At 42.1% G+C, this 21,668-nt stretch overlaps 1 protein-coding gene across 1 annotated transcript in view; it reads right to left on the reverse strand.

The window, feature by feature from the left end:
* Window positions 1–9,369, reverse strand: part of Cttnbp2 (cortactin binding protein 2) — a 158,230-nt gene extending 148,861 nt beyond the window's left edge. Inside the window, exon 1 of the mRNA XM_032906912.1 lies at window positions 9,171–9,369. Within this exon, the coding sequence (XP_032762803.1) occupies window positions 9,171–9,251 (81 nt within the window). The 5' untranslated portion in view covers window positions 9,252–9,369. The remainder of the gene's footprint in view (window positions 1–9,170) is intronic.
* Window positions 9,370–21,668: the final 12,299 nt, after the last annotated feature.

Raw genomic sequence — 21,668 nt, forward strand, 5'->3', positions numbered from 1 at the left:
ATTACTGACTTCATTTCCCAATTAAGAGAAAAAAAACCCACAAAACAAACCATAAGTCCAGCTTATATCCTTTCAATGACAATGGCACAAAGGAAATAATAGTAATCATGAAACCTACAACAAGAAAATGAAACCCATCTGTCCTAAGGTCTTTTGTCAAAGGAGTCACCAAATCCAGGAAATCTACTGTTCTGAATACCTATTGTAAAACAAATTGCCTGAATCTGGTCAAACAGAACATCTGCCTTGAGATATAGCAAGTCATATCTATTAACTTACAGTGCTCATTTATCATGGAGGAAAACTGTTGACTGGCTTGACCTCAGGTTTACAGTTAGCAACCTTTCTTACACAGTCTACACACATCCACGAGTCTAGGATTGTACTTCCACATCAATTATTAGTTAAGGAGATACTGTATAGTATAGATCTGGCCACAGGTCAATCTGATCAGGCCAATTCCTCAGTTGACCTTCTCCTTCCCAAACTATAGGTTTGTGTCAAGTTGACACCTGAGGCCAACCATAACAGTAGTCAAAAAGCTTACAAGGGATCTTCTGAGCTACAGTGGCAGAAGTATCCTTCAAACAGTGTCCCAAACACATCAGTCATATTAATGATCCTTAATGAAAATGAACTCAAACAGAGCTAGCCATTTTGCTTGACTCTTTTCTTCAACACTAAGTCCTGCCTCCCTTTTCAGTCTCATGAAATCAATGCCTTTATAACCTTAAGTAGGAAGGTATCTGAGAAAGCAGAGGGCTTGGAGACCAGGCAAGAGATAGATCTGGAAGGGCAAGTCACTTTATCTGCTTTTAGTAATCTCTAAACAGGGGGTACTAGACTAAGTGGTTTCTAAAATCTCTCCTAGCTCTCAAGAGGCTTGATTTCATGTGCCATGGGGGGAGGGGAACTGTATTAATGGATTAAAGAAATCTTACTTTTTTTTTCTTCTTGAGATTGAAAGCCTTTGAGAAGTACTTGAGGAAAATTGATTTTGCATTTCTGCCTCAAAGTTACAGAAATGTGTTTTTTCCGAGTTTAATACTTGATACTAAGAACTAATTCCATTCAGATCTCTGTAAGAGAGCCAGAGTCTCTCTGAAGACAAACGAAGGCTAAACAGAGGGAAATTGATGAAATACCTTGAACCTTTCAAATCTTGGATGCTGTATTAACATGATTAGAAATTAGGTGCAACTTTCTAAATATTTAGAGCCTGGATTTAAACCAATTAACAAATTCAAAGGGAAAAAGCACATGGTCCTCAGGAGTTCAAACTATTTTAAAAATTATACCCAGGTGTGGCAGCTCATTCCTTGGTCTAAACACTTGGGAAGCTGAAGCCAAGTTGGACTGGGCTACTGTGAGTTCCTGTCAAAACAACTGAAAGAAAGACAAGAAAAAAGGTGGGGGAGTTTGAGTGTATCACAGAGGAGGAGAAGGGAGGAGAGGGGAAGTGGGAGAGACTCTCATCCCTGCTTTTGCTTCCCCAACCCACTTTTCTCACCCCTTCTCTTTTGGATCCCATCTTTCTTCAGCAAATGGGGCCAACGTCATGCTTGTATGCTCTTGTAGACTGCAGAAATCTTTCCCTTCCTCCGTTCAATCTTAAGAGTCTGTCACATTTTCTCATGTGGCAATTAATCACAGTCTGCCTTGTGCATTTCCCCAAAGTATAAACTCATCTTTAGCATTATCTATCTCCCCATCCTTACTAGCTGTCAAGACAGCAAGAGTGTTACATCTTCACATGCTTTTATCTAACAAGTCTCCTCCCATCCAGTACAAAAGAGAAAGGGTGCTATGGCTCCAGGAGCAAGTAAGACACAATATGACAGGCTACTCCAGGGGCACCTTCCATCAGTCACATAGAGTAACCCACACTAGGAAAGGAACTAAGGTAGACCTTCAGACTTGATAAGAACGCAGGCCTACCATGTACCTCAAGGCAGGCAGTAAAGACTTTCACACTAGACAAGCAACTATGTGTGGGAGGAGGAGACAGTGATAAGGAGACAATGCCAGGAAGGGAGCCCGGCTATGGGCATAGCTAATTTTAAACCAGGAGAAAACTAGAGGGAAAACAGAAAGTGGTTCAGGCAGGCCATTTCCTCCTCTCAGATTTCCTCTTCTACTTTCGCTCCAGAGAAAAAAGTACCCCTATTTCAGAAAACTAACAAAACAAAGACTAAAACCAAGTACTTTTCCATCAGAACTCAGATTTCCATGCAGCCCAACAGGAGGCTTGAATCAGCCCCTCAGTGAGAAGCCTTCCACATCCAACAAGTGCCACAGAGATGTTTGTAACACACCACATAATACATCTTGATTATGTGTGGTGTCAAGTGCCAACATGATGATTTTCAGATAAACAAGGGCCTAGAAGGCAAAACATGATGGTCTTGGAGTTATCGTACCCTTTTGAAGAAGAACGTGGGTCTTTGGCATCATCTTGGTGCCTTTTTGGTGAAATACTGAAATGCCAAAACAAAATCACTTACAACTGCTTTCCCACTCCACAAACACTGTACTTATCACAGCCTTCAAAGAGATCTGCAACCTAGTTCTTTACTAAAAGCTAAGAGTTTTGGACTCAAATCACTATTTCTACATGGACCACAGCATGCTATACACAGCATTTGTCTTTGTATGTATGTTATTAACAATAGATGCAACTAAAATCTTGGCAGCACTTCACCATTAATGCTACCATAGCTATTACTCTCAGTACCTCCTGGACAGAAAGTAGGGAAGAAGGGAGGAAGGAGGAAAGGAGAGAGGAAGGGATGGGGGGAGAGACAGACAGACAGACACAGAGACAGAGAGAGACAGAAAATGTGATAATGTAGATATAAATGTGTGCTCCTGTGCAGAGAACAAAGGTCAACCTTGGGAATCCCTCCATGGGTGATCTCATCTTGCTTGTAGAGACAAACTCTGGCTGGCTCTGGATACCCAAGTCCAAGAAACCCTGGTAAATTCACATCACCGGGCTGTACTTTCTTAAGTGAGTTTCAAGCTCTTCACTGACTACAATATCACTCCAGCCCAAGACAAGGCCTTTTAAAATTCAATGTAAGTCTTGCACCAGGCAATCAGTGGAGAGGAATCTAACTGAGCCTCTTTTCAAATGAGCTGAGGTAGCTCAACCTATAAGGCGAGGGCATAGAAATGACACCATCTCTGCTCGGCACTTGAAGCTGGATTTGAGTCCCATATCCCATGTGTCCACCTGTTCACTATTCCAAAGCCTTGACGAATCTCTTCATTTCTTGTCCAATCTTTTCATGTACTGAAATCTTTAGGTTTCAACCATTCCCTCCTCTCCATCTTAATGAGTCATGTGGCACTAACTCTAAGTTGGAAAAGTCCAGGAAAGGTATAATATGTTTATCTATGTATGACCATTTCATCCACGGCCTCAGTCATCACTGGGAAGACAAGAAACTGAAAAGAAAACTTGTAAGACTTGTAAGAATATCAAATTTTGAAACCAGAACTCTGGAAAGCAGTTGATACGGCATTAAGAAAAGAGCTTAGACAACCATTGAACTGAGAACGGGGTCCCCAATGGAGGAGTTAGAGAAAGGACTGAAGTTGCTGAAGGGGTTTGCAACCCCATAAGAAGAACAACAATATCAACCAACCAGACACCAAAAAGCTCCCAGGGACTAAACCACCAACCAAAGAGTACACATGGAGCGACTCATGGCTCCAGCGGAGGGTGGCCTCTTTGGGCATCAGTGGAAGAAGAGGCCCTTGGTCCTTTGAAGACTCAATGCACTAATATAAGGGAATGCCAGGGCAGGAAGGCAGAAGGGATTGGGTGGGTGAGTGGGGAGCACCCTCATAGAAGCAGGGGGAGGGGGTGGGATGGTTTCCTGGAGGGAAACCAGGAAAGGGGAAAACATTTGAAATGAAAATAAAGAAACTATCCAATGAAAGTAAAGGGAAAATAAAACACTGTACCAATATCATCCTTCAAACAATCAGAAAGTTATCAAAGGTTCGTCACCTTTCCAAGTGGTACCCCTTCGGACTGGGTGTGAGCAGCTTACAGGCCAGCCCTGACTAACAGAAACTGGCCCAGAGCTGTTTGGCTGTGCTGCTGTCTGATCCTGGCTGTACCACAGGACTATCCTTCAAGCCTGACTCTCACCATCTTCATGTTCCTGCTTTCAAACGATCATCACATCTGGGTCTGTTGACCCTGGACCTTGCTTCATAGAAGGAGTGAGCAGAGAGGATCATGGGACTCTTCCTTGAGTATCCAGGCATCTTCTCCAACTAGCTCTATGCAATTCTGCCCTAACTGCATGTGGTCTTGGGGGAAAGGGTGAGGGAAATAGATGAGGAAGGTAGAGGGGAATGGGCTTCATGTACATATCCTTGGGGAATCCATCTCCCTGGCTGGGTGCAGACATTCCAGTATGGCTGCTTTGAGGTTACCAATGCTCCTGGCCATGTAGAGGGGTGTGGGCATGTAAGAGGGAGGTGGCAGAGGGGTGTGCCACGATGGACACACTGGCTCAGAATGTGCTTTTGATAGTCTCTCATGAATTACTTTATTTTATTACTGTATCTTGATATTAGCTAAGCCGACATGGGACTTTCAATAGCTAGATTTTCCCCCCTTATCTTCTTTTGTTCTCAGTAACGGTTTTGATTTTTATTATAAAAGCTTGTATGTTTTATAGTAAAAAAAAAAAAGCGCTTAGAAAAGGGAATTATAGAAAAGAAAACGAGGCTGGTGACATGGTTGAGCAGGCAGAGGCACTCATCTCCCTATTGAGTATGATCCCTGGAGTCCAGAGATAGAAGGAGAGAACCAACTCTACAGAGTTGTCCTCTGACCCCCACACGTAAGCCGTGGCATACACTACCCCTCCACCCTGCAGTAAGTAACAGATGCTTAACAACTGAAATGCAAAGGCCCGAAGATGGAGTTCAGTTAAAAAGTACTTGTCCATAATGTCCAACCCTCACAACTGAAGAATAGAGGTGGGAAGAGAGTCAGTGAGTCTATTGAGTTAAGGCCGGAAGTATCTGCAGTGTTTATTATTATAAACCACAGACCAATATCTTCATTATATCTTGTAATACAGAGTATGTCTTGCAATTGACTGTATCGAGTATTATGAGAGCTTCTAATGATGAGCCTTATTTAAGAAATCAAATCATTCGACTCTCCTTAAAGACTTCTACCCTCCCCAGGTCCCAGCCTTGGTGGTCACATGATCAACAGCAGCTACCTGTCCTTGCTGATGAAGTACTAATGCTGTAAAATGTTCTGTCAACATATAAACTTATGGGAAACCCATAAGAATAGAACCAACTGGGGTTGGGGATTTAGCTCAGTGGTAGAGCGCTTGTCTAGCAAGTGCAAGGCCCTGGGTTCAGTCCCCAGCTCCAAAAAAAAAGAAAGAAAAAAAAGAGAGAGAGAGAATAGAACTAACTGGTAATTTAGCTTTGGTACGGATTCAGCCACAAATGGGCAAATGCTTCTCAACACAAAATTGCTCCTATGAGAAATTTAACAGCAGCAGCAATCGCTGTAAAAATAAACAGATGCAAACGGAAATATGAAAGCCATTGTGGAAACAGCAAGAATACCTCCACCCTAATCTTTCCAACTTTGCAAAACGTAAGCTGTGTTCTAAAGCCTGTGGCTGAAATGGTGACATCTCTCTACTCATCTTTGAAAGCCTTTGACATGGAGCCGCTGTGAAGGGAACTCAAGAAACGGCATGGGTGCACAACCACTTTCCACCCTCCCCATCTTCGTTCATAAACCTCTTTCTGAGAGGCCAGCACAAGTGTCCTCCACCATGGACTATTTCCAGTGCCTTCCATAAACCATTTCCAGATCCTTCCACTAGGAGCCCTCTCTCTCTCTCTGATTGTCACTCCTAAAAGCTCTATCCACATTTTTGTGTGCCTGTTGTGGTTCGACACTTCTGTGTACTCCAGAGTCTACCATAGTCAAGCTTTAAGGGGTCAAAGGCAGTAAAGATGCTACCACCTATGATGCTTCCGCCTTCGTGACTGATGAGTGATGTGTGTTGAGTTCACGGCATTTCCCTTTTACATTATTCTGTCAAACTTTCACTAGTCCCCAGCTACTATAAAACTAGGATTTCATTTTGTCAAAAGTAAAAACCATAACTAGCTAAGAAGGCCCCTTTTATTGCATTTACAGTCAACACTGTCACCTAGAAAACAAATTTTTCAAGATGTCAGACATAAGGTTTAACAATGTGTTTTTAACCAAAACGACGCTAAGGCATTCCTTTTAATTGACACTCTCACAGCAAAATCTATATCTACGCTTTGCTTATTAGCTAATCCAGAAATCCTAGAACGAGGAGAATGCTGCTTGCCTCTCCAAGTACAGCTTTAAATGGATCTCCATTTTTTTTTCTCTCACTCCCAAATTCCACAGTGACAATAAAAAGCAGATCCTGCTTTCCATACTGCCTACCAGAAAGAATTATATTCTGAGCAGAAATAGCAATATGGCCTATAAAAGTCATTGCATTTGGCTAAGGTACTGAAAATAACCCAGGCTCCCAGCATGGATCACAGCATAGACTATTAATAAGATCCTATTGAATGATGTAGCTGTTAGCTCGAGGTGCTTTCAGGATTTAAACAACGAAGAACAAGGATAACAAACTAAATTTAAAACATTCCACTGGAAATTATATTAAACTGCAAACTATAAATTAAGCCAGTTCCTAAGCAACAATCTAAATAGAAAAGAAAAAAAAAACCCTCTGAAAACATGCTCTTTCAAAAATAGCCAATGGCTTTGAGGCTTCACTAGCTTGATTCTGCCAAATGTATATATAAAATTCCACAAGATGTAAACCAGTTTGAAATGAAATAAATCTCTTCAGGGCAGAAAGAGAATTTCTCCTTAAAATTAAAAATATGTATATATTAAGTTTTTTGTCGGCCAAAAAAAAGCAAACTAAGAGATTTGATTTTTAACCATTAGATGAAAAACAAGCACAACAAACAGGATTTCTCTAATTTTTTTTCTTTTTTTAGCCAAAAACAAACAAAGACAAAAACAGCCTAAAACCAGGCGGTAAGGTCCTCTATTTCAGCACCTCAGGAGACAGAGAGGTAGGTGACTGAGACTAGGTTTAGCTCCGTGTGACCCTGCCTGGAAATGAAGACCAGCTTACTCAAGTAGCTCATGTTAAGAGTCCCCTTTTCAAGCGCAAACTACTGGCAAAAAATCAATATAGCCCAATTTTACAGACTGAAGCGTAACATTTTTACTTTAAAAACCATAAGTGTGCTGTTAGTGCAGGTTGGAAGCCTACAGAATAGGATCCCTTGAAAGAGGTTCTTTCCTTTCCTTCGGGAGAGTTTTCTTCTTGACTCTTCCCCTTAACAAGAGTCAAGTCATCAAGCTGCTAATTTATCCGCATTTGAATCAGGCTCCTGACACCTTTGAACATTTGACAAGGAACACTGACCTCGTTGGAACAAAAGTATTCCTGACAATGCAATTTTGTTTACAGTTATACATCACACATCATAAACCACGTGCTGGTGTTGGTTTATCTTGGGCTTGAAATATCGTGTAGGCACAAAGGGGTGTATTCTAAGTAGATTAAACAAACTATCCACCTTCCTGGGAGAGAAGAAGCGAGTTCTGCCACACCTCCACTCCCCCCACCTCCCATGGAGAACAGGACAGTTGATAATTTCAACTCCCAGAGGGACTTGTTTTCTCCGTTGTCATAGAAAGAAATTCACATGTGGAAAGGTTTCATTTGAAATATCTTTAAAGTTCTTATCAGCAAAGAATGAAAAATGCGAATTCCCCTCAAAGCTCCCCAAGCCCAGATCTTCCACTTTCACCATGGGGTTAGTAGTTTCCCTTCCCCTACCCTCCTCTAGCATTCTGCTTTTGCAGCCTTCACCACCAAGTACCTTCCTCCACGTCTCTCCTTTCCCATTCTAAGCCAGAGGTGGGAGGAAATTCAACAGCCCAGGTTGTTTACATCTGGTCCTGACCTCCACTGCCCAGACCTGGATTTGGATCTAGAGGTGGGAGACATGGAGGGATCGTCCACGCGGGGCTCAGCTCACTCCGTCCCACTAAGGAATCCTCTGAGGTGCTGGGTTTGGCTAAGGGTGGGAGGCGCTCCCAGACCTGTCTTTCTTTGCAGATCTTTGCAGCTCTAGCAAAAGCTGCTTCCTCGACCTGAGAATGTTTTCCAACCTGGCTTTGTGGGTCAAGACCCCCAAGCAAGGTAGGAGGGTAATATCTGTGCATGCAGACGAAATTCAGAGTATCAAAGAAGGGAGCGGGTATGCGCCTAAGGAAGTCAAGACGCCAGAGAAAGGGAACAATGTTTTGACACCAGGTTCAGAAAACCCAGTTCCATCCCGCTTTAGGTCTGGAAGACCGTCCCTACAGATGACTGACTGAGCTAGCAGTCAGCTAGGACCCAAAGTGCTGGTGCTCGCTGGGCCTCTCCACCAGCCTCCCCCCCACACATGACCCCCTCCCCACACACACACACACACACACACACACACACACACACACACACACACACACACACACACACACACACACACACACAAAGAGCATCCCACCTGCCTGGCGATGGTTCACCTCCCCCTCTCTGCTAGCCCAGGTCCCCGAGAGGTGTCAGGCACCCCGAGACTCGCGTCCGCTCTGCGCCCCGGAGCGGTGAACAATGGGGACTGAGATCCTCCATAGCACCCCGCGAATGGGCATGGGGGGTCACCAGGGGTATGTGTGGAGTGTCCAGAAGGACCGACCGGATCCCTAGCATCTGGGTGTGTGTAGGAGGTGGCGTTCCCCGACTTGAACCCGCTTCTGTCCCGGGGGACACCCTGGGGAAGGGACACACGAAGGGCACACCCCGGGGAAGGAATGGGTATCCAAGGGAAGAGGCACAGGAGAAAGGGGGTATCCCGGAGGAGGAAGGGAAACCCTTGGGAAGAGAGACCATGGGGAAGGAAAAGGAACCCCGTGGAAGTAAGGGGGCACCCTAGAGAAAGACAAGGCATCCCAGGAAAGGACCGGGCACCCATAGGGGAGTGTCCAGTGGGGATCCTGGCACCAACCCCAGCCCTCGTCTACACCGATCCCGGTGCCCAGGGAACTCGGTTACCGCCGCCTCCGCCGTGGCACCCTCCGCGTCGCCCGGGGCGCGGGACAAGTCGGGCTCGCAGCTCGCGCTGTCCGTCGCCATCTTCCTGCTCTAGCGGATCCGAATGCGAGCTCGGAGCGGCGGCAGGGCTCAGCTCTCTCGGCGCGGGCGGCGCTTAACCCGCTGCTGGCTGTGGCCGCGGCGCTCTCAGCCCCGGAGCTCCGCGGTCCCCTCCCGCCTTTCCGCACCGCCCCTGCCGCTTAACCCTCTGCGCGCTGGAAACGCGGCGCCCCGCCCACCCGCCCGGCCGCACCAGTCGCTCCCACGGGGCCAAGAACTGGCACCGGAGCGGCGCGGCCTCGCGCTGATGTCCGAAAGACAGACACCCGGGGCTGCAAAAGAAGGCACGCTTCCTCCCGCGAGGCAAAGGCTGGCCAAATCTTTGCTTAGGCAGCCGGGCTCAAGCCGATCCTGGGCCAGACTCCTGGATGTGGAAAAAATAAAAATCTAAAATCGAGCAACCGTTCCTCACTACCATTAGCTCCACTGAGGTGCCTTTCTTAATATCTTCCAGTCCCTGTGGCCTGCACACGTCTATCCTCTTGGTTTGTATACCCGGCTTTGTTTTATCACATCTTCGATGCTAGTCCTCTCTAAAACCATCAACTCTAAGTCTGAACCCACAGCTCAAAGTCTGTGTCCAGCTGTTTTTAGCACCCCTCATCCGCCGGTACCTATCTGCTCGGTTGGTAACTGCTTCGTTTCAAAGAAGGAGGAATCCCTCACTCCCACCCCCAGCCTGAGATCTGTTCTGAAAAAGCACCAAGTATCCAGCGATGTCTTACTACTTTTGAGAGAACAACAACTTCCTTAGTACAGGTTAGGACACAAGGATACACACACAGACCTTTGTCAAAATGATCATATGGAAATGCATGGCTGGAGTTTGTATGGATGAGTTAGGCCCAAGCCTCCCCATCTCCTACCTCTAATTCTGCTCTTATACTTTCCCCGCTGAATCTGAAAAGTCTATAACCTGATTGAGACCTTAGGGCAAAGACCTTCCCAAATCTCCATATCCCCCCCAAAATGCTTTGAAAGCACAAAATCAAATGGAGACATTCAAATTGTGTCTCTGTGAAGCCGAATCAACGCACCACCCAATCCCACGCTTGAAATTGTGGAAGATGGATGACTGGAGTGTTCAGTTGTATGGGTTATAGATCAAAGCGTTTAAAACAAGCAAGCAAGCAAACAAACAAAAAACAAAGTCAGGGGAATGTCGGGAGAGAGTGGGGCGGTAAGGGAGGTGGATGGGGGGGATACCTGTATGGGGAGGAGGAGGGGATAGGGAGCTCGTGGACAGAAACTGGGAAAGGGAATAACATTTGAGATGTAAATAAAGAAATATATCTAATAAAAAATACAAAACAAAACAAAAACAAAGTCAAAGCAACAACAAAAGCCCAGCCTGCTCCTCTTGACAGGTCCTGACACCTTAACTGTTCACTTTCCGATCTGGTTCTGAATATTGACACAAATCAGAGAAAATATTTTCTACAAAGACAATGAAAGGGACTGGTCAACAAAATCTAAAAAGTTCCCCCTGGAAAGACAGGTCAAGGAAACACATCTGGTGCCCTGAGGTTAAGGGTCAGAGTTTAGGAACCACCTGCAGGTTATCCTGGGCACAGACTTTCCTTTGTTTATTCTCAGTGGCTTCACTCTGATAGCTGATCTCCTCAGCCCTTTGGCTGGTACTCTTGGTTATCACACCATTTTTTTTATTTAGTCAACTACTCTCTTGAAATGGCTGATACGAGACTATCTAGACTTCAAAGATGAAAGAAAAGCATTTGACAGTAAAAGATTTTGAACTGTTAGTAAATATTTAATATTCGAAGCAAAGATATTTCTTGTTTTTTTTTTAAACTTCGTTTTAGTACATCCATTTTCTTAATACCCATGTTGAATTATTGCTCCAAAAATTAGCTGGCACACTACTAGGGAGAGGCAGGAGGATAAAATAATAGATTTCATTTGGGAATTAAGTAGGTATCTAAAACACCTTATTGCTGGGAAGTAGATATGTTCTTAGACATGCAGCTCAGTTTTTAAATGCCTCATTTATTTGAAGATATTTTATAACATTAAAAATTTAACTACATCATTGGAAAGAAATAGCCTGGTTTCATTCTAAATAAAACCCAAACAGATTCATGTCAGAAAAAGGAGTCAATTCCTGGACGTGTTTTTTTTTTTTTTTTCCCTTTTGCTTATGTGTATGTATGTAAGTGAAAAAAAATACAGGCATAAAAATAGAGCTCTTGTTTTAACTGCCCAGACCTGGGATATGGGAAAGAGAACCCCAGCCTTTTGCTTCTATCCTGAAACTGTTAAGTGCTATGAACTGGCTGAACATCCTGCAGTTGCAGCAAAGGAGGAGGCTTGATTCCCACACCAGTGGTCTGGCCTGGAGCTGGCTCTCCACTGGAGGACACTTGCTTTAAATTCTCTCCATAGCTCCCAATAGCTTCCACTGCTATTATAAATTAACTCTTTCTGCACAAAGACCGTCTCTCTTGCAGTTAAAGCAAATAGATCTGAAAGGATAATGACTTGATCACCCTTTTGACACTTCATTAAGCTGCTCGGTAATAATAACCTTGAAAGACATCCCAGAGACAGAATGAAAAATTCTGAAAGGCAGGTGGAAGAAGGAAGCTGCAACAAGAAGCAGAAGAAAAATATTCCTATTGTAGAGATGAACCAGATGAACCAGATTCTTAACCAATGCATCCTCTTCTGCATCAGAACAGAAGAGAGTATCGGGAGAGATACTGAGTACATTGGGAACGAAAACCAGCCAAACCTTAATATTTGGGTTAATTTTTCTTTGTAAATAGATGGTGTCTTCCCGACGTTGACTGTTTACCGAACTGTGGGAGAGGGTGAGAGAGGTGTTCGTGTTGAGTTATAACATTCTCTTTAAAGGTTTCTTCTCAGACAAGAGAAATGAGTTGTTGAGGCTAGGAATGGAGAGAGTGGTTGGGAAACCAAGCGGTTTCCTGATTAAGCCCTGTTCTTGGCCTCCCCAGCCACATCCTCCAACCCACAAAGCCAAGAACCCAGAGAGTTACACATCATGATGCAAGGGGAGGTTTCCTTCCACGTGAAAAGATAAAGGAACATATGCATATTCTAAAACCAGCTCCATGGAAGAGAATCTTTACTTCAGTCAAATGACATTTATGATAATTCCAGAGAGCAAACCATATGCTATCATGTCTTAGCCTTGCCAAATGACAAAATTACCAAGTAACGAATCATTTCTGACTACACCCCAAAGACTATAGTTATACAATTGAAGTAGTCCCTCCCACACTTCTTCTCTCTGAATGAAGTGACCAACCTAGGGGGCCCCAAATCTTAACTTCGGGTGTTCTGAAAGAAAGAACATATGCTAGCTCCCAGCACCTCATCTAATGTCTTGATTTTGAAATCAAGACATTGCCAGAAATGGGTCTTCATGTGACCTAACTGCATTCCTTTATAGATAACTTGTCATTATCTGCATGTACTGGAGGCTCTTTGGGAGTTTTTTTCGGTAAATTTAATTTGAATCTAGTTAGCCATTCTAGTCAACAACCTATGGATTTGGAAGGCCTTCTCACCAACTGTACTTGGTGTGTGCCAAGGAAATGCAAAACTGATTTTACCTAAGCTAAAGCAAAATGCAATTAGGAAATTAAATCTGGTATGAAGCAAGTCAAAGCTAAATGTAAGTCACTCCTAACCTTGTAGTCACCCATATCCCCTTAAATACTGTCTGAATTAGTGAGGGTTCTCAAAAGGAAGAGAACAGAATGAAACACACACACACAAACACACACACACACACACACACACACACACACACACACACACACAAGCAAGCAGATTTGTTAGACTGGCTTGAATATATGTGGTGGTAACTCAACGACTGTCACCTGACTGAAAGGCAAAGAATCTTGTAATTGTTCAGTTTACAAACTACGAGCTCTCATCAATCTAAACCTGATGTGGAGGATTCCCAGAGAGCTGCCAGTCTTCAGTCTACATTGAAGTTTCTAAGATGTAGGTTCTAGCACCAGCAAAAAAAAAAAAAAAAAAAAAAAAAACAAACAAAAAAAAAAAAAAAAAAAACAAAAACAAAAAACTCAGTAACAGGTAGATGAACTTGCCAGCAAGAGTAAGAGCAGGCAGGCAAAAAGCAAAAACTTCCTTTTCCCCTGTCCTTTTATGTGGACTACAACCAGAATGTGAAGCCCAGGTTTAGGGTGGGTCTTCTCTTAACTACTGTAACCTAATCAAGAAAGTTTCTTATAGGCATGCTCAGCTGTTTGAAGTTTTAGCTGATTCCAGATGTAGTTAAATTGACAAGAAAGATGAGACATCATGCCATCTTTTATCAGGATCTGGAAATGGGAATCACTTAATTGCCAAAGTGGTATCCAAATACCAGGGTTTGAGAGACGGTAGTTTGTTTGTCTTCCTTTGGAGATGGGGTCCAACTGTGTTACTCAAACTGCTGCAAATGTCCCTTTTGCTTCCTCAGAGGAAGTGATGAGATGAGAGCTGTACCCAAGTTGTGTGAACAGCATTACTTCTCTGTTCTAACTATCCATAGGCCTAGGTCTGGAAGCTTCTATCCCCTGTAAAATCCAATCTTCCAAGGTGACTGATTCAATCTGGCTTCTCTTGGTTTCTGACTGAATTGTTCTGCCTGGCCTAACTTAGGCAATATGTTTTGTTTTGTTTTGAAGATTTATTTCTTATATAGACTACACTGTAGCTGACTTCAGACACACCGGAAGAGGGCATCAGATCTCCTTAGAGATGGTTGTGAGCCATCATGTGATTGCTGGGACTTGAACTCAGGACCTCTGGAAGAGTAGTCAGTCCTCTTAACCACTGAGCCATCTCTCCAGCTGAGGTAATATGCTCTGCTCTTCTCGCTCCTTCTCATTCTCTGGCTCATTCTCTGTTCACATGTGTCTAGCTTGTTCTGCCTGTAAAACTGTCCCTGTAAAACTACCACTACCAAGCCCATGCCCCATGCCTGTCTCCCCTTCTCTCTTCCTGTGTTGCTCTTAAGTAACCTATCTTTCCTGAGGCGTTCTCATCACAGTTTGGCATACTCTATCTCTGACTCTTTCTCTCAAATCTTTCTCTGATTCATCACTTTGCCTCTCAACTAGACGTCACTTTCAAACATGGCTGCTTCCTTAAAAGTGTGTACTAAGGACATTTCTGCGGTTCAACCAGATAATTCTGTAATCCAGGTCATGCTGGCATTCTAGACAGATCATATCTTTGGATGTGATGCCTTGCTCGAGCAGCCACATTGCTGGATTAAATTTCCTCTACAAACTGGCCTCCAACTCAGGTTGGTTTTGAACTCCTGAACCTCCTCCCTCAGCATCTCAAGGGCTGGGATTACAGGTATAAGCCTCACAGCCAGCTCTGATATGAGATTTTACTAAAGGAGTATAGATATAAAGAAGTTATAAGGATATCATCCACTAGTCAGGTCCTTCTAATAGACGGCAGGGCTAGTGCAGAAATCCCAGGTAGAGTTGTACCAATTCTACTAAATTCTTCTCTATCATTACTTGCTGGTTTCATTTTCTACCTGAAGAAACACTTAGAAGCATAAGTTATAGTGTACAAGGATGTTTCAGTGCAAAATCATTGTAGGGAAAACAGTTTCAACAAAGGATCTGGCCCACAGCTGCCCCTGAGCCATCTGAATTGGAAATGGATCTGAGCTAGTCCACTCGTTCAGCCTCTTTAGCCATCCCACAAGCTTGCAGTAGGTAGTTACTAGGCAACGGTGAAGGCACAAGTATTTATACCATTAGTCATTAATTATAGCAGAGCTGTATTTTTCTTAGAGAGTTTTAAAACTATATAAATAGGTTGTGAGATCTGACCCTTCTTGCCTTTGATTAGATGTGCAGAAGCCCATTATAAAACTAAACCTTAAAATTTCCCTGTAATGCTGGAGATGTTCTATTCGATACAAAAGCAAACTCAGTGTTCAAAGGATTTGAAAAGAAACTAAAGATGATGCTTTGCAGTCTTAATAATTACTCAGAAAGTGCTTATGCTTGAGTTGGTTAGGATTTGCTTCAGTTACAGACACATAGTTCTACATAAAATAATGAAGTGAACCAATACCTTTGTATTCTCTAGAAAAGCACGAATTTTGTAGTTAATGGAATTTCTAATACACTGTATTTTTGAGGCATAAATTTCACCACACGTTGCCCCAAGTCTCAATTTATAGCAATATTTACTTTTATTATTCAAGAAAAGAAAACAAAAGCAAAGGCAAAAACACAAACCAGTTAAATAGTTCATAGTAGCTGGGCTCATTTTAAAGCACTTGGAGATGTGATGGTATTATTTGAAAAAAAATAGCATAAATATTCATACAGAAATTGAATAGCCAATGAATACAAAGTACAGTTTAATTCATAATATTTATGAAACAATGTCATAGATAGAATTGAAGGCTTAATTATATTTATGAATCGAGAAGTGAAAAGAAAAAAAGGCATCGGTATTGCTAGATTCTGGGGAAATGAATTCATTTGTAGGATAATGAAACTTAGACCAGGGAATCAACAGTTCTACTGAAAATGTTTTATGGTAACAATATAATATATATATTTGCTTATGGAAATGGAATGCTCTTTTTATCATGATATTATCCTCACCCAGCATTTATTATCAATTTGAGCATTAATGTCTTCTAAAGAATCAATTTAGTTGAAATAGAAAATTATACCACTACTTTTTCTTTCCTTTAATATTGTGGTGGATTGAATATGCTTGGCCCAAGGAGTGGCACTATTAGGAGGTATGGACTTTTAGAGGATTAGGTGTGGCCTTGTTGAAGGAAGTGTGTCACTATGGGAGTGGACAATGAGACCCTCCTCCTAACCATGTTGTGAGAGCCAGTCTTTTCCTAGCAGCCTTCAGATGAAGCTGGAGAACTCTCAGCTCCTCTTGTACCATGCCTGCCTGGACGCTGCCATGCTTCCTGCCTTGGTAATAGTGAACCTGAAAGCCAGCCTCAATTAAATGTTGTCCTTATAAGAGTTGCATTGGTCATGGGGTCTGTTCATAACAGTAAAACCCTAAGTGCTGTGTCAGCGTTCAACCTCACCCTCTTTACTAACCCTTCAGGCCACATGGTGCCATTACAATGCAGCTTTGCTTGACCCCTTTTAGTTTGATCATTCCTCTACCCTATGTGCTGTGGCCATAGATAGACACTCACATGTGGCAGGGACTGTCAATGCCAGCTTTTTTTTTTTTTTCAAATGAGGTGTTGGCAGGGGTAGAGTTGAATTACATTGGATCTAGACTCCTAAATTTGAGTAGTAGGTAAAGGCATTTCACATACCAACCATACTGAATTGTGCTGCTTTGACTACAGAATTCTATTTAGAATTGTGAGACGAAGTCGGAACTGTAGATTTAGACATGAGTTTAAACATCTAGGTGGAAGATTCTTTAAATCAGGCAAAACGTGTTGATTTTAATATAACACAATTAATCTCTTTCACACACACATATTTATATATATATATATATGTACATATGTGTATAGCAATTTACTTTGTCCTGTTTATGATTTCTTTTTCCTTTAGCTCCTAAGCCTTCCAGATATTGTTGTCTTTTGACTTTAAATTCCAGAGAAAATCGAGTACTCAACATTTGAACTCCCTTTTCCAAAGTTTCTTTCACTCTGAAGTGGTGTCGTCCAAGACACAAACACTTAGGCAACCTCCCAAACCCAAGTCTGCTCTTTAATGCAGTTTGTCACATTCTTATTTCCCAACTATCCCCAAACCATCCCAACCTTTCCCTCAAGAATCATAGTTTCTGAAGCCCCACTTGAATTCATGTTTACTGATAGGCATTTCATACGCATGGTCCAATTTTATTGTTGGTTTAGTTCAGAGTTGGCTTAACACAACACAGTATATTATAGTTGGGAATGAAAGCCACACTCAGAGAGAAAATGTCTAACAAGACACCCTAGTTTCTCTTGCCTGATTGAATTGTATCTAGGCCTATAGTTTTACAGCTGGGGGTGGGGTAAGCCTAGCTTAGACTCCCCCATGTCTCTTGACAAATAGAATCAAGGTACTGATGAATGATCTTGTCTGTACTCTGACACAGACTGCCAGGCTGGCAATAAAGGTTACTTTGTAGTTGTAAGATAGATTGCCACCAAGTAAGAGTCCTGTTGATGGTTTTTGAAATGTACTGCTGTATCTCTTATGTTTAGACAGTAGCCTGCCTGCATTATGTTTTTTAAAAAATGGCATTCAGAGTAAATGAAGCTAAGGGTTAAATGGGTGGGTTCCAATGAATAAAGGATTCTAAAATGTACTTTGCATCTCTGGCAGAGTCTCTACAGTTTAAGGTTAAATGAGGACTGGTGGGTTTCACAGTACCTGAAATTGCCAAGTCAACTATAAATCTTTATTCCAACTTATTGAATGGTTCCGGTATGTAGGCAGAAGGATACACTGATGCACATGCAAGTGAAGTGAGTGTTAGCACCTCCTTGTCTTGTGTCATGGGCCCCTTTGGCCTTGTGGTAGTACTAAAGGACACTGTCTCAGAAAAAGGTACTAAATTCACAAAACGAAATACATAGGATAGATTAGGAGTAGAACTCAGTGCTAAAACAGCTAGTTGGATTTCCAAAACTATAAACACTTGGAAAATTCCAAAAGATTGCAAAAAAAAGAGATATATTTAAGTTTAGTGATGAAAATTCTTCCTATGAGAAGCAAATTTGTAATAATAGAGATGTCTACTCATTAGACCAGTAAATAAGAAGATATAATGGTAATGACAAGGATTCTAACTTACAGGCTTTCTAAGTGTTCATAAGTATCAGGACAGTCTGAAATCCCTCCAATAATTATGTTGGTATTTTAAACGATCTATAATTTATATTATAGATACAATTTTCCCAGATATGCTGTGATCTGTTACGAAAGTTCTTAATTGGAGTAAATGCCAAGTATGGATAAGAGCTTAGTGAAAATTGTGTGGTCATGTATGTCAAACTTCTGTGTGTGAGCGAGACACACATACACACACACAAAAACACACACATACACACACACACACACACACACACACAGAGAGAGAGAGAGAGAGAGAGAGAGAGAGAGAGAGAGAGAGAGAGAGAAAGAGAGACTTCTTTCAACCCTCACCCATATCAGGGACCTAGAATTTACTGCTCAGGCTAGGCTGGCTGACCGGTAAGCTCAAAGGGCCCCACTCCCACTCCCACTCCCACCCCGTGCCTCCACAAGCAACATCATGCCTGGCTTTTTACCCACCTTAAGACTGAACTGGGGGCTCATGATTCTCTGGAGTGTGATTTACAGGAGAAGATATCTTCCCAACCGGAAAATATGTTTTTGAATTATCACGAATGTTTTCATTTTTAAAATTCCATAACTTTTTCAAATATATATAAAATATATTTGTTAATTTGCCTAGTTCAAGAGATTGAACTCTATATTTGGTAGGCCAATTAGTTACCCTAAGAAGGAACAGAGCAGTGTTTAAAGTGGAGGATTATTTCCCTTAGTCCTCCTTGGATGGTTTTAACACATTTCTATTTCAGGTTTTTCTTATACCTTTTAAAGAATTAATAATCTCTCTAATACACATGCAATTTTGGTAAGAAATTTATGGAATTTAATAAAATGATTGCGCAAATATACAACTGTTCTAACAAGGCTAATTGTATAAAATTTTAATTTGAAGCCAAATATTACATGGTATTCAATTAAATATTAAAAACCTCATATGAACTTCAAAAAGTCTAGAAAGAGAAAGTATGGAAAGCTCATTTAAATCAGGAAGACAAATTGATTGTTGTGACATGCCTATTTAAATTAAATGAGGAGTATGCATGTACATGTGTGTGTGTGTGCTCACGCTCATATGCATGTGTGTGCATATATGCATGTGTTCCTAGAGCACAGAAATCAATCTTCTTCAGTTTTTTTTTTCTACTCTCAGGATTTCTGCTGTTGTAATGAAACACCAGGGCCAGAAAGGAAATTAGGAGGAAAAGCTTTATTCAGTTTACACTTCCACACTGAAGTCCATCATTGAAGGAAGTCAGATCAGAAACTTAAACAGGGCAGGAGCCCAGAGGCAGGAGCTGACGCAGAGGCCCTGGAGGAGTGCTGCATACTGGCTCTCTTCTGGATAAGGCCTCCCCCTGAGCTTTCGAGTCAGGGACTCTGCCAGTTTAGCTTGTAAATGAGCGTAAAGGATCTACTTGTCTTCTTTACCCTACTGCAGGGGCTATAACAATCCTCACATCCAACTTTTCTGTAGGTGATAGGGATTCAAATTCAGGTCCCCAGATTTGTACAGTAAGGGTTTCACTAACTGAACCATGTTCCCAGCCTCCATGAAAATATTTTCATTAAATAGTACCTGGTATTGTGTTTAGAATATTACTAGGGGTTGCGTGGAACTGTTTTCATAAATTCTGATCAAATCTGAACATCAAATCCAAATTTGTTGTAATCTAAACCTATGGACTAAGTGAGAAAATGTATTTTGCATGATTTATGTTATGACTAAAATCATAAACTTCTAGCACTTACCCATCACAGTTACATAAAACACTTCTCCTTTACAATCTCTCAAAAATTCAGAAAACAAGCATCTACAAGCCCATTCTGAATCTGTAGGGTTGAGGCAAGGCCTCTTACCTGTCTCAACCCTGTATCTGCTCTGCACTGAATTCACTTATTTCTCATAACCACGTCATATGACTGTCATCGATAGGTTTTTAATGGAAAGTACTGTAGTTCAAATGCTTTCACAACACTTAAAACATATCATTTCTTTCCAATCTTAAAAAACTAGAAGAAGGAAAATGAGATGTCCAAATACATCTAACTCCCCTAGATTGTGTGGGTCTGGGTTTGATACTCAGTTCCAAAACAAACACTCATGCCTTTGTCTGGTAGATATCCTGCCATTTGTTATCAAAAGGGATGCCAATAATTTATGCACACACAAAAAGATTGGTATACTCATCTGTACTAGAGGAACATATCCATTCTCTGCTTTCCAACATGCGGCCTGTGTGATTGTTACAGGTTTGGGATGGTATGGGGTGTCACTAACAATAAGCCAGACTGAACAGTGGGTGGGAACAAGAGGTCACTACTCAGAATGTGAGCAATTGTTTTACTCAGCGTGGGCTGCTTTTACAAAAGATCATAGGGGGGTTGGGGATTTAGCTAAGTGGTAGAGCGCTTGCCTAGCAAGCGCAAGGCCCTGGGTTCGGTCCCCAGCTCCGGAAAAAAAAAAGAAAGAAAGAAAAAAGGAAAAGAAAAAAAAAGATCATAGACTGGGTGGTTTAAAAAACAAAAAAGTACAGTAAGGGTTTCACTAACCCTTAAGAAGTTAAGAAGTGCTACATCAAGATGGTGGATGTTTAGGTGAGTGCCCTCACTAGCCTTTCATAGGTGTGTGTGTGTGTGTGTGTGTGTGTGTGTGTGTGTGTGTGTGTGTGACAAGAGTGAGAAGGATGGAGAGGGAGGAAAAGAGGAGAAAATTTCTTTTTTAGTCACTAATCTCACGACTCTCAACCTTCATGATCTGATCTATCCCTCATTGAGTCTCAATGATTCTTTCTTCATATAAGGACACATTCAGGGTAGGAACTTCAACGAGTAGATTTGGGGGGTTGGGGGGGGACTCTCAATCTGAGAAGATTCAAAACTCATTATTCTTGTGTCAGCTCCTTCTCTTGGTTTTCAATTATGCCTTAATGAGGTGGAATCTACTATGAGCTTCTTAGAGCTTCTGCCAGGCCTTATTTGTGCCAACAGTGTACCTGCTATGCCAAAATTCTCCATCAATGTCACAAGGCTTAGAAACACCAAGGGGTGCCATCCACCTGGCTGTCTATGTGCACAGATTCCTATCCCTGAGAATCCCACTAGAAGGCTGACTGAGGAGACTGAAAAACTCTGGTCATTTAAAGTGCAAGGAATTTGGTACTGGACAACCTGCTCCCTGGGTGGTGATGTCTTTGTGACCTGAAACAAATCCCTGGTGTTCTGGAAGTGAGTTTCTGAGGGTATCAGATAGAAATTCTCTCTTTACTAGTTATTCTCCTGGATACTTGAGAGGATGAAGTGAGATGAATATGGACAAGTTCCTGGATCCTGAAGAGCTATGCACATAGCCGTGAACTTGACCTGCTTTCCAACTGTCACGTTCAGGAGCCTTTCATCTGGACTGCCAGTCTCATCCTTAAGAAACTCTACATCCCCTGAGTTGAGATAAACAATCCTAGGCATCCTGTCCAATGTGCACACATAATTTTGAGCCCTTCGTTAAGGAAATGGCTCCCAGGTTAAAGCATAGAATGCCTTTCTCCGCTCATTACCACATTTT

Source organism: Rattus rattus, chromosome 6 (assembly GCF_011064425.1).
Source record: "Rattus rattus isolate New Zealand chromosome 6, Rrattus_CSIRO_v1, whole genome shotgun sequence".
In the NCBI taxonomy this organism is placed as follows: Eukaryota; Metazoa; Chordata; class Mammalia; order Rodentia; family Muridae; genus Rattus; species Rattus rattus.